Source organism: Bos taurus, chromosome 13 (genome assembly GCF_002263795.3).
Source record: "Bos taurus isolate L1 Dominette 01449 registration number 42190680 breed Hereford chromosome 13, ARS-UCD2.0, whole genome shotgun sequence".
In the NCBI taxonomy this organism is placed as follows: Eukaryota; Metazoa; Chordata; class Mammalia; order Artiodactyla; family Bovidae; genus Bos; species Bos taurus.
In genome coordinates, this window is record NC_037340.1 from 59,446,352 (window position 1) to 59,460,594 (window position 14,243).

General features: G+C 45.5%; 1 protein-coding gene across 2 annotated transcripts in view; it reads right to left on the bottom strand.

Moving 5' to 3' along the window:
- Positions 1 to 614: 614 nt before the first annotated feature.
- The window catches only part of RTF2 (replication termination factor 2), a 43,533-nt gene continuing 29,904 nt past the window's right edge, over positions 615 to 14,243 (bottom strand). The window contains 4 exon segments of one of the 2 annotated variants that reach the window (NM_001075625.2): positions 615 to 1,275; positions 2,023 to 2,118; positions 2,223 to 2,277; positions 5,060 to 5,173. In NM_001075625.2, coding sequence (NP_001069093.1) covers positions 1,118 to 1,275; positions 2,023 to 2,118; positions 2,223 to 2,277; positions 5,060 to 5,173 — 423 coding nt within the window. In that variant the 3' untranslated portion in view covers positions 615 to 1,117. 2 annotated transcript variants of the gene reach the window in all.

Sequence of the window (14,243 nt, forward strand, 5' to 3'; positions counted from 1 at the left end):
TACATAAATGGTAATTTTCATGTTTCTTCTGGAAAAAGTCTGCAACAAAAATTCACTGATCTTGATATAATCTGATGAAAATGCATCTATATTCACGTATCCTGGGGTCCAACTCCTGACTGCTAAGGCAGAGGACAGGGTGTCAGAGCAGCCTGACTTCAGCTCTCCAGCCCCTTCCCCTTCCCAACCCCAGGCTGCTCCCTCCCGCTTCCAACTTCCTCTCCCAGCTCCTTTGTCTGCTCTAAAAAAAACTGTATTTTCCTGAAGTATAGTTGATTTACAGTGTTGTGTTTCCTCTGCCTGCTTCTTAATGGAACCCCATGCCCCGGATCCCCTATAAAGAACCATCTCCGTAATATGCCCCTGTCTCCAGAAGGCAGGGCTCACAATCTTGAGGCTCCTGCCTTTAGAACAGTTTCATTAATTAATGACTTTAACACACTTTATGCATGAGACATACCAATTTTATATCCAGTTTTCCTTTTCATAATCTGCTGAGAGAGAATGTGGCATTGATGTGACGTCACAGAATTACTGTCACTAACAATGCAATGGTTCCAAGTTTCTTACTCAAATATTAGTGGAAGAAGGAAAACACAGAGATGAGAGAAAAAGCAGACTTTAGACTTAATTTTTGTACCAAATCATCAGGTGCGCAACTAAATCGCCTTTCTCATCACAGCGATGGAGCAAGGAAACTCCCTAAGTCCCCTGCTCTGGTGCAAAACGCTCCCTCCCACAGCCCTGCAGGGAGAATGTACTTGAAACTCAACTCGTCCTTTCTCAAGTTCAGTCTCACTTGGCTTATTTAATTAATTAACCATTGGCAGCAAAACCATGAAAATGTCAAAATGAGTCAAATGAGCTGACCACACACCCAGGAGGAACCTGGAGTCTTTAATTATTTTGAGCATAAATATGCAGCCAACATGCTCTTAGGGCCTCGGGAAGGTCCAAGTGCAGAGAGGGTGGAGGTGAGTGGGACAGGGTGACGGGCGAGGCCAGCGGGGGTCACAGAGTCCCCACTGTGCCTTCCTACTCGAAGGCACCGTGCCTGGCTCCAGCTTTAAGGGGACGAGCAAGTGCACAGGCCCCAGCTGAGGCCGCACCGCTGGCCTCAGAAGCAGTAGGATGTGTGGGTGACCCAGTGGGCCGACTCCTCCTTGGAGCGCTTGGCGGAGCTGTGGGTGGTGAAGAGAGACTTGTAAGCTTCTGACTCTTCGCTGTCGGCGATGGACCTCTTAGCGGCTTTTCCAGAAGTGATCCCGTGTGCTGCTGGAAAAACGAGAAGCTTTCAACTCTGAGGCTGGGGCTGCAGACCATTCCAACCATCACATTCTTGAGAGGCCACCAAGCCCAGGAATTTCCCTCCTCCTTTCTGGGGAGGAATGCTGAAATACAGTATCTCAATCACCAAACCCAAAAAACAAACGAAGCTACTGTATGTAAATCTGTCATTTAAAATCACCTTAATCACTACTTGCACTGGCCCCAGCTTCAGGGATTGACGTACATGAGACCCTGAGGCCAGGGAGCTGGTATGTGGAGGGGTTTCTGGAACCCATGAACACTAGATGACTCACTCCTTACCTCATCCATCTGTCCTTCTCTTCTTTGTGAAATAAGTACTAGAGTCTCTAAATTCTGGACTAGCCACCAAACAGCTCCTGGCTGGGAGGCCAGAGGAGGGAGGCTGGCTCCAGTGCACAGAGAACCCAGCCTTGAAACGGGGAACGACCGAGTCAGGTCTTTGGTCTCTGCACCCCGTTCGCCTGGCCCTACGAGCAGGCTCCACGGGAAACTGGACAACGGCATGTGTGAGCACCCCCTTCGATCCTGACAGGCCTTCTGCTCCAAGGTGAATCAACCGTTTCTTAGTCACCCCCAAGAGAGCTCAGGGAACCCCAAGAGAGACACGGTCAGGATAAGCTAGAGTCTCCAGAGTCACCCCAGCAAACAGTGACACGACCACGCGGGTCTCCAGCTGTCTGAGTGGCCCACAGTCGTCTCAACTGGACCTACCTGCACTTTTGGGAGCCGAGTTGGTCTTCTTCTCTCGAGTGTCAAGGCTGGTTTCTTCGGGCTTCCCTGTTTTCACTTTTGATGGTCCTGGGGTTTCTGTGAAAAAACAAAGTAAAACAAAACCAAAGCAGGAACTTATTTAGCAAAACAGGCCTAGGGTTTTATTTTTGCTAAACAAGGACTTCTTTTTAGCATCTTACCTTCACTGACTTCTGATTTTGAGACAGACTCTGCCACCTTAGGTTTCTTTGTTTTCTGTGAAAAGAAAGGGAGAGAGGACACGTGCTCCAATTCACTGATTTTTAGCGTCTGTGTGGCCGCCACTGGCCTGGGAGTCCAACTTGAGGCCGACACAGTCACCTAGGGCAGGGCTCCCTCTGAAGGCAACTCTGACCCTCAGCCCTGCACCTTGGTCCTGCCTAGGTGTTTCTGGCTGCACACTTATGCCTCACGCAGTATACATCTAGAGGGATCTGCTCAGCTGTACAGTTATATTCCAAAACCACATCCTCAGACAATTTCAATAAGGAGGACAAGTTTCAGTTAGAACAGTCCATTTTAATAGTGACCACCACACACATAAGAGCAGTTAGCTGGATAATAACATAAAATCCAGACAGGATAACTATGGACTGAATCCTAACCTTTTCAGGAAGACCTCCTCAAAGTGGTCAAAATGTTCTGACATTTGTGTATTTAACTGTAAGGACTTGAGGCCTGTACTAAAGAACACTTTAGCCAATTCTCAACTGTGGATTACTTCTGTTAGAATTCTGTTGCTCATAATAGTTAAAGTTAAGCTGGTCAGCAAAAAGTTAAGAAACGAAACTTCTAAAAACCACACAGCTGGGCTTCCCTGCTGGCTCAGTAGTAAAGAACCCACCTAACAATGTGAGAGACACAAGTTCGATCCCTGAACTGAGAAGATCCCACAAGCCGAGGAGCAACTAAGCCCGTGTTGCTATTCAGCTACTGAAGCTCGCATACCCTAGAGGCCATGCTCTGCAACAAGAGAAGCCACCACAATGAGAAGCCCACGCATCACAACTAGAGAAAGCCCACGCAGCAATGAAGACCCAGTGCAGCCATAAACAAATAAACATTAAGAGAAAAAGAATATTACAAACCACACAGCTGATTCAATCATAGGATAAACAGGACTCTTCACTGAGGGAATTTACTCTAATCATGACATTTCCTTCAGTATGCAAAGGTGGCGCTACAGATACACAGCCTAACCCTTTCAGGAGGCTCCCATACCTAGAAAACATCCCACCTCTAGAAAACATCAGAGACCCTGCTCAGGCAGTGGCCTCTTGGTCTTGTAATATATATATACGCCACGTGATTTGTAACATCTGTACAAAACACAATGTCCTGTTCATTTCACACAGGCAAGACATGCATTCAACTCTGAGGGTAACACATCGTGGTTCAAAAATAATACAGAAAAGTGACTTCTAAGCCCTCCACTCACAGATAAGGTTATGATGTTTGAAAAGCATGGGCAATGGGGCATTAGAAAGGAAATGCTATGTCCTATTCCTAGCTGTGGGTATATTTGGGAAATATTTTGGTTTCCCGGCAGCCGTCTCTAAGAGGCATTCCCAGAAGCTCCAGGGAGGACCCTGCGGAGACGGGCAGGTTAGCTCCGCTGGGCTTTCAACAACTTGGCGGAAGCCTGGGACACAGGAGACAACTGAGGTAAGACGGCTACGACCACACCACCATCTCTACTAAAGCTTCCTTCAAAACACAATCTCCCCTTCCGTGCTTTTTAAAAACTGGACTTGATTGGTAGCAGCAATCAAGGACAAGCAGATCCTTTTTGGTAAATGTCCTCTGTCAAAAACATCTCAAACTTTTTCTTTTTTTGCTCATTTGATAATGAGATCACAGCTATTTAGAAAACCAACTTGAAATGAACACATTTATAGATTTAATTGCTCCTAAACCTAAAGTCACCCCTTTAAAACACAGAGTGGCTCTTTATCCTCATGAATGTTGTAATAACCCATACAAGACCACTTCGAGGAACACTTCGATTGGCATTTGATCACATAAGCTGGGCACAATTTCCTGTACTACAGAATAATTCACACAAATTATTTATTTTCTACCTAAGTGAGACAATAAGAGAAGAAAACCCAAATGGTTTAGCTCTTTCTGAGAATTCTGGACACGTAAGACCAATACCACATTCTCAAGCATCAGGCTTTTAAAGCCCCATGAACATGAATTACATATTATTTGAGAGTGATACAGTCCTGCACTTTCCTCTATTATGATTTTTAAAAAAGAATAACCTGAAAAATCTTTAATTATGACATCACTGGTAGATGTACTCCAACTGCATAAAAACAGGCAGGCTATTTTTTCTTCCCCACAATTTTATGTCCTCAATTTTCTAGTATTTTAGGCATTCTTTTGCCTTAGTTCTGAAGACATGAAGTTTCTCCCACATTTAAACTAAACCTAACTTTTTTTTTTAAGAATGTAAAAAGACCATAGCTATCACCTTAAGTACTCAAGAAATAACAAAATTCACTGCTGGATACAGAATCGATGGCATATTGAACACATTTCTTAGCTGATCAATTGTTTTGAGCCTGGGGCACAAAACAAAGCCTGCACCCCGACACCCCAACCCAGAGCATTGCCTGCAGTTGATGCTCACTGAGGTGCCACTCAAAACAGGTGGGCGGGAAGAGAGACCAAGCCATGGCTCCAGTGGTGGGAAGGCTATTCTCTGCTCTCCTGCCCGTGCTCTTCCCCTGCGGGTGGGCCAACCACTCCTCCCTCCACACTGAAGAGGAAGCTGAGTGCAGAGCAGACCATGGAGCCCGAGCTCCGAGGAATCTTCTAGAGCCCACGTTCTTCTAGGTCATAAAAGCCACCTCCATCACTGCAAACCCTGAGGGCGCTGCCAGCAGTGGGGTTGTGGGGTTGCAACAGGCTCCTGAGCAGGGGCCATGGCTGGGCAGGACCTACTTTTGCCCAGACTCAGAGGCTGAGGGCAAAGCCCAGGACGCGGTACCTTCCCCAGCTTGGCTCGCAGCCGCCTCTCCTCCATCCTGCTCTTCAGTACTTCCACGTCTTCCTTGGTGCCATTGAGCACGATGACGTCATCCTCCTGGAAGGCAGCCCCACACTGGAGAGGAGAGAGGAGAGAGGAGACAGGTCCCGTGAGCACGCGGACAGCAGCGACCCCAGGTCCTGGCTCTCAGCCCAGCCACTGGGCCTCCTGTTGTTTTCCCGCCTGCACCTTGGCTTGATCCGCTGTGGAGGTCCCGCCCTGCTTGGGGAAGTTTCCGGGCATGGTTAGTCCAACAGGCCTGCCTACAAGACTGGCCTTGGCTGGTGTCTGGGAACGTACATTTCTGGAGGGTTCTTCCCATTTCCAAACTGTGCTGGGCTTCTGCTTACAGTCCCCACCCCTGCCACTGGACCCAACCTCTGGGTGCACAGACCCGAGCACGGGGTCGGCATTTAGGAGATGCCTGTTAAGGACTCACCAGCAGTACTTACTGAGCACCTACTGCTGCCTCATCTCATGATGACAGACTTAATACGAGCCCATGAGGCTCACACACAGCTGAGCCAAGGCTAGAAGGGAAGAGACCAGGGGATCTCACATTCCAGACAGAGGTCTGTGACCTTGACCTCAGAGCAGCACCTCCTGGAGGATCTCTGGGACCCACCTTCAGTTTCCTTTCAGGAGTTCTGGGGTGGGACCTGGGAATTCACATTTCTAATGTGTTCTCAGGTCCTGCAGGTGCTGCCTGTGGGGGAACCAGGCTTTGAGAACCACGGTTCTAGAGTTTAGATAGTTGGTGATTGGGGCAAATGGGCTGAATTCTAGCAGGACGGGGGAGGGATCATTCCAGAGACACAGCTGCATCTCAGCTCTGTCCTGGGCTGCAGTGGCCACTGTCATCCCCACAGGGACCTGCATTTTCAGCCGCTCCCTGGGGAGCCTGCCCTACTGAGGACAGGGTGTGGGCCAGGGGCATGGAGGACCTCTTCCTGTGGGCTCTCCAGAGTCCCTCTGCCTAGACCCTGGCCTCAGTTACTGCCTCTGTTAAAGGGAATAAACTGAACTCCCAGCAAGGGTAACACTGAAGGGACTAGAAGGCTGAGTTGGGCACCAAGCACTTGACCATTCTCAGCTACTGTTGCAGTTGCGCATTTTCTTGGAGCAGAGCTTCTGGTATCAGCACAGGTGGAACTCTAAGACACAGCCCTCTGCACCATGCTCTAACCAGCTTCCCTAGGCAGAAGCACTGCCTACCCTGAGTTCCTTATCCATGGATTCAACCAACTTCTGACTAAAAATACTGGGAAAAAAATTTTTTTCATAAAGTTCCAGAAAGCAACACTTGAATACTATTTAAATAGTTACCACGCATCTGTGCAGGGCAGTAACTATTTACACAGACCCACAACTATTAACATAACATTTACACCGTATTTACAAAGCATTTACATTCTATTAGTAGGAGTGTTAGTTGCTCAGTCGTGCCCTACTCTTTGCAACCCCATGGACTGCAGCCCACCAGGCTCCTCTATCCATGGGATTTTCCAGGCAAGGATACTGGAGTGGGTTGCCATTTCCTTCTCCAGGGGATATCTTACCCAGGAAGATCATTAGGTATTATTATTATTCTTAGGTATATTCTATTAGGTATTTTATTAAGTAACCTGAAGATGACTTGGAGTATATGGGAAGATGGATGTCGGTCACACGCAAATACTACACCATGCTATATAAGGGACTTCAGCCTCTTCGGATTCTGGTATTGGGGGCGGGGTGGGGGGGGAGTGTCCTGGACCAACCCCAAGCCCCCAGCCCAATAAGGAGGGCTGACAGTCACATGGCTGCATTCTCCCTACTGGGAGGTGCGCGCCTGCATCGGGGGAGAACGCAGAAGGAAGCCTCACAGGATTCCTCTAGACTGTCTGAGTCTCCATCCCTCACCATGAGGACTACACACCCCTGCTGGATCAGTGGACAAAGCTGGGCCATGAGGACAGCTGTAGGGCACGTCCGGTGGGTCCTACTAGCCCACTCTGCCCAGAACAGTAAGAGACCAACTGTGCCCAGAATCTCTTTGATAGAGAACATTCTCAACACAAGACTGTTGCAAGTTCTGTTCTCAAAAGCTGCCAAAGCTTTCCCAGCACCTCCCAACTCTCCTCAGCCACTGCCTTAGCTGGGTTATTTACTGTGGTTCTGGGTCCAAAAAGCACAGCTCCAGGTCAAAGTAAGCTCATGTTCGGGTAAGTTTTCTCAACTGAAAAGACATTCCTTTGACCCACCAAGCCCAAGGCTGGTGCCGTAGAGATAGTTCTGTGCCCCTGGAGAACAGTGAGGCTGGCAGGCCTGGGGAAGGGAAGAGCCCCTCTGCAGGGGGAGAGTCCCTGTAACCCAGAAGCCCCGGGTTGTGGGAGATTTGGGCAGAGCCTTCCCCTGGAGGTGTCCTCCTTGGAGAGACAATGGGAGAGAATCTGCAGGAACAGAATCAGGTGGTAGATAAGGCCCAGTGAGGCTTGGGGCCGGGTTCTGGTGTCAGTAACCCTCCTGAGTGCACAACCGTGAGGCAGAGTTGTGGCGTCTGCTCACCCTGCTCCATCACAGCCGCGCTGTCCTCCTCTGGGGGCTTTCTGTGTGACCTTCCACCATGCCCTGCTGCCCTGGCCTGATCACGTCAGCGGCCTCAGCCTCCTCCCCTGCACATGACTGCTTAGTTGCCTGTCTATAATGGTGGGCTCTGCCCTGCCTGCTGCTGTGGTATGCTGCCCCCAAAGTTGTACTCTTACAGCTGATTTAGCTGCCAACACCACCAAGTCAGGAACTGCTCACGTTAAAACTCGTGGTATCTTGCTCTTGGTCTCCAAAATTTAAAAGACCCACTAATATCAAACCCACTCTTCCCTCAAGGCTTCAACTGCCTGGACTTGACCTGGCAGCCCTTGGAGAAGGCACCTGGCTCTCCCACCAGCCACAGGCCTGTGACCTGACCTCACCAGGCTTCTGCAGGACTCCAGGGCCCTGGGTGGAGCAAACCATCCCTGGAGGTGAGTGAAACCAGGGCAGGAATCAGGCTTCTGCCATGATGCCAGCCTCAGACTGGGGCTCTTCTATGTGGACTAAAGGGTAGGAATCACTTTAGAAAGGGGGGGGGGTGGCGCTGCTGTAAAGACCCCAAAGGGACTGATCCTCTCTCTGCCTATAAAATTAACATGCACACAAAGCAGAAAACACCATATTTCCCTGTGAATGCATTTTTCTATGTGTGCCATTACCATGCACTTGAAATCGTATATTCATTTTCAGTTTTGCTTCATCACTTGGACCTTAGACGTCCAAAAAAATACGTTCCTAAAAAGGAAGCGTATATATAGCTATTTTAGATTTTTTGACAGCATAGAAAATGCTTATTATATGTTAAAAGGAAAAGTAGGCTGGAAGTTATATATTCATATGATCTCTGGATGTTAATTTCTTTTTAAATATTGGGGAAAAAAGGCTAGTAGCAAAGTCCTGAAGGAGACAGAATTAAGAGTAATATGCCTCTCTATCTGTATTTTTACATATGAGACAAATGGAGTAGTGGTTTCTCAATTTTTGTTCTTACGAACAATAACTGTGATGAAGAACTGATTACATGCATCTCGGACCCAGAAATTTCACTTCTGAGACTTGGTTATTCTGTCATAGAACCCTGTCAGTTTCCTGCATTCATGGCTTATAATATTAATAAATGAATGCATGCCTGTATGTGTGTATGAACTTTTAAAACAGGGCTTCCCTCTGTCACACCGTAAGCTCCAAATGAGACGGTTTTCTCTCTCTTGGTTGTAGCCAAGTCTTAAGCCCAGGGTCTTGCACACAGTGGACGCTCAGTAAAGTAACTGCTGACTACATGAATGAGAACATAACCTAAAGAAATATTTCAAACCAGGATGAAAGGGAGTGAAATTTTAAAGCCAAATAGCTCGCCTAAAAGGCCGCATGAACCTTACACTCCCTAAAACATGTGAGAAAGCCCATCACATCACATAAAGGCAGGGGCAAAAAAAAAAAAAACAAACTTACGGTAATCTAAAAAGGAGAAGATTGCTCCTCTTGGGCTTTAAGAAATACAAAAGTACCCCACTGTATTCATAGCACATATAAATTCTGTTATTTATGTTTATGCTGTTTTCTTAGGACTTTCATTTAAAAAATTTTAGCTGAATCAATCTGTAATGGCAACCCACTCCAGTACTCTTGCCTGGAGAATCCCATGGATAGAGGAGCCTGGTAGGCTATAGTCCATGGGGTCGCAAAGAGTTGGACACAACTGAGAGACTTCACTTTCACTTTCAATCTGTATAAGAAGCTGATACATTAAACCTATCTTTCATCCACTTATTACAACAGTTCCTCCAACATGTTTGATTTTTATTCTGTATTTTCCTCAGAGCTGTGGGGGTGTAAAGTGCATGCAAGCAACTCTCATCATTTTCTCAGCTGTTTTCTTCCACTGTTTTTTCCCCCCCAGGTTAAGGATGTGAGATCCAGGTGAAATCCAGCACCAAACCTCTTCCCCCAGGGATGGACCTGCCAGGCCAGTTCAGCAGCACCCACGGGACATTTAAGACAAGCCCTCAGGGTCCTGGGGGGCAGCACTGCAGCAACATTTGACGAGCTGGCAGGGTGGCCTTTCCTTTCTTGGTAAAATTAGTCTATCGACTCAGGGAATCTGAATACCTCCATACAAACCTACACAGGGTCTCCCCACTGAAAGGCTGCATAGGTCTGTTTTTATATAAAAAGCATGCATGTTACATGCACAGCAATGCTGCAGCCCCTTAAGATCAGACAGACCAGGTTCTCTATGCCCTATTAAGAAAACTTAAGCAACATCTGTTCTGCAAAAGAGCAACAGGTATCTCGAGTGACCGCAGGTGAAGAAAAGCTGGACTCATCTGACTTAACAAAGAGCTCAGGTGTCTGGACACCTACGAGGGTGAGAGTCTCTGTGGGCTCTGAGTCACGTCTCTTGGCTTCACTATCCCCGGCAGACACACGTGGGGTAAACCTAAAGAGCGGACCAGCAAGTGGAAGACCTTTTAAGCCAGAAAAGCGAAGATTGTTAAGAGGAGAAGTACCCATCAGAGAAGAGTAACAAAAGGGGGGAGCCACTACTCGTGGACAGAGACTCCACCTCCGCCTGGTGCACAGGCTAGCCGGTGGCCGCTGGAAGATGGGGCAGGGCCAGGACTCTGCCTGTGTCTCTGAAGTCAGGCCTCTGGAGAGCCATGCTGAGGCACTCGACTGCTCCAATGCTACGTAGGAAGCAAGTGAGATTTTTAAGCGATTTTTATTTACTCTCTGAATGAAAAAGGCTCAATAATCAATTCTGGCCTCCTTCTTTTAAAAACATTTAAGAAATCTGACCCAGGACTGCCAGGATTTCACCCAGCTTTTAGAATCCGAGAAGCACCCCGTGCTGCCCTTCTCCTGGGCCAGGTGTTTGTTTTGTAAAGGGAGCCAGCCCTGAAGAAACACTCAGGTTCTGTTTTTCAACCCATGGGTCAGAATTGACAAGAATAAAATCCTCCAGGGATGAAAGGGTAACAAAACCTGCCAAGCGACTCTGGTTCATGTGACTTCAGCAGGAGCCGCAGCAAGAGAAGCAACTGAAGGAGAAGAAAAGCCAGGCAGGGTGCAGACACGCCCGGACCTCCAACCCATGAGAGGAGCATCTCTCGGTAAGTGCTTCGTGAATGCCACAGGCTGAGCAGGTATTGTTACTACTAATAAAATGAAATTTAAGTTTTTCTGTGTCTCCTCCATGCCTTTAAACTAGAACTATTGGAATATCAGTAATATTTTAAAATTCAGAAGTACTGCACATCTTTTCCTCTCAAAAAACAGCCCTCATTTTTTCATTTAAGCCAAGAAAATTTAAAGTGGAATGTTTTTAAGAATGAGACCAATTTTATTTTCAAATTTTAAATGCTGCCATTTATTGATTCCTCATGTGGGAAATAACTAAGTCAGCCTCAAGGCCGTGTCCACACTCTCAGTTCTCAATCTGCACCAATAAGAAGAACGTTTTATTTGCTGTGGTTGTTCTGAGTGGATATCCTGAAATGCAGTTTCCCTCTTCATATCAAAGTGGCTGAAGAAACAAATACTCATTTTAGGAATTAGCATGTTGTGATTAAGACATCTATTTTACTAGATAGCTAAATGGTCTGAGTTCAAAATTAGTCTAATATGTTAAAGCTCAAATAGTTCAAGAAAAAAACTGTTAACTTGTAGGATGCTCTGGACATCATTCTGAGCCTAGAGATGACAGAAAAACACACAAAATTTTCATCGCTGCAGCTACAGTGACTTTTTTAGGACAAACACACAGTAAATGGAGAGAGAGCCGACATTCATGGTCTGAAGGTCTCACTACTCCAGGAGACTGGTGGGAATTAAGCACCCCCAACCGACTTAAGCATCGAGCACCCTCCCAGGCCAGGCTCAGGAGGAAACACTCATCCATCCACTCCCACACCCCTGGGTCCCTGGGCCTTAAGAGACAGGTTCTATCATATACCCCCACCTGCAGTCCAGAAGATAAAGACTACACTGTTTAATCCCTGTTAAATTGACATTAACCAGCTAACATGAATGCTCTAAAACAGAAGTATACTAGGGTATATGGCAAAATACCACAAGTTCATCTTTAAAGATGCCCATGATCTATTTACTAACAGGAATAACCTTTAAATAAGTGTAAGTTTCAGCAAAATAATTAATTTATACAGGATGTTGCCAACCTGCCCTTTAAAGTCCATACAACAACTTAAATCTCATCATAATAAAATTCAAAACGACTGCCCCGAAGTGTTTCAGTGGCAATACCTGGTACCAAACCCACATTACTGGCTTTGTTTTGGGCTGTTTAAGGCTTGTTAGTGGGGTGGGAGAGAGGACTACAGAAGGACAGAGAAGAAAGGAAAAAAGAAGGAAAATATACTCACTGGCTCTCAGTTAGGATAGTAAGGAATTGTGAAATAACTTCTTGGAAATATTTTATGCTTGGACAAAAAACATAAAAGGTTAAATTATTCCATTCTGAGAACTAGATTAGAAATCATGTGTGATTGCTAATACCACAAAAAGGAAAAAATCTTAACACCATCCTTAACCATAGCCTTGGTAATTACTTCTATTGAAGGATATTCTACAAAATCTCTTAGATGTCATATGTCTTCAGTCAACTGACTGTAAAATCTTTAAAACATTATTCATTGTCTGGAACCTATTGAATTCTACTGTACACTATACATATTTTATTATTATTATTTTTTGACCGTTCCCCTACCAGGGACAGAACCCATGCCCCACTGACCCCCTGCCCTTCAGTGGAAGCACAGAGTCTAAACCACTGGACCACGAGGAAAGTTCCATTATATATATTTTAATGATGTTTTTGCCATGCTCACTTGCTAAGTCGTGTCTGACTCTGCGACCACATGGACTGTAGCCCGCCAGGCCCCTCTGTCCATGGGGTTTTCCAGGCAAAAATACTGGAGCAGGTTACCATTTCCCACTCCAGGGGATATTCCCAATCCAGGGATGGAACTCGAGTCTCCTGTGGCTCCTGCATTGGCAGGTGATTCTTTACCACTGCACCACCTGTGAAGCCTTATTTTAATGAGGCTACTCATTAAAAAAAAAAAAAAAAAAGGTCTGAACAAAGAACTATATCTGCTCCTGATCCATGAAACACAATGATAACTGCCGCTCTTTCTAAAGCCTTTAAAATACACAGTTTAAATAAAACTTTTTGCGGAAGAAAAAAAAGGCTCAAAAATAAAAGACTGTACTTTTTTTTAATGGGATCCCCTCACTTGAAAAATATTGCTTATATTTCTTGGAAATTAGTGATTAAAAGTCACATGTTTAACAATTATAGTTTCATGATGACAACAAAAGTTGATTTCACATTACAGAAACAAAACAACAAAAAATCACCAAGAAGAGAGGCTGGAAATGCCTGCAAAGCTGAAAATGGTGTTCATTTACTACTTCAAAAGAAAAAATTGCCAGGCCCTAAACAGTTGATCCCTGTAGGAATTTTCACATTATCCACCTCGTGGAGGTTAAACCAACAGCAACAACTATTTACATTCAACAGCAGTAGGGTCTCCAAAGGCTTCATTTCAAGGCTGTCCTTGAAAGGCTCGTGTTGAAACAATGAAAATAAAGTTGGTGGCCCTTCCCACAACGTGACATTCTAGCACTCCCCAGCTTCTAAATTTCAAAGTGAACCTGAGCTAAAAGGAAGACTGGGCAACTGTGAACCACACACCACAGAACAAGAGGTGGAAAGGCGGCCGATTAACCCTGACCACGCTCCACTGACCGTCTCTTTATAAGGGAGGGAAGGGACTTAGCCCATGTATTGCCCTGAAGGACAACAGGTTACACATGGGACTCATCTTCATTTAATTATCACAAACCACTGAAAATACCCAATCCTCTGGGCGCTGCATGAGGTGGAGTCTGTCAGTGAAGTGGGGCTAACACTTCTGTGATGAGGCCAGCTGGTTTTACTTTGACCATAAGCTTAAAAACATCAACCAAGACAACAAACTGAAAAATACTCCAAACCCCCTTCCCATGCTAAAACTAAATGCAGGATAAAATGTAATAAACTATGGTACATGGTTTACATTTAACCAAAATTCTTAACAGAGAAGCATTTCTTTTCATTTCAGGAAGGTATTTCCTTCCAACTGGATTTCTGTTTACATGATAAAGGTTGTGTCTATTTTAGAGACCAGATATGAAATGTGTTAATGACGACTCTGTACTTCATAAAAAAATGTCTTTAAAATTATGCCATAATGTTTTCTGTTTGGGACCATCAACAAACATTTACTGAACTAGAGTAAAATGTAACCTGGCATATATGGGCAGCAGCTGCTTTTTATTTTTGAAGCATGATGTGTAAAAAGAAAACTGTATACATTTTAAAAATCCACAACCCTAAACCAGCATTTATAGTTTTTCCTGGCTCACAGTTTTAAAAGCACAGAGATAACTCAAAAATGTTGCCTCATCCATACTTTCAAATGGCATCTGCAATAATGATGTGGAAAGGTAAGGGGCTAATGTGAAATTTGAGATTAACACTGGTCAAAAGTAATAGGGTCTTTAAAAACAG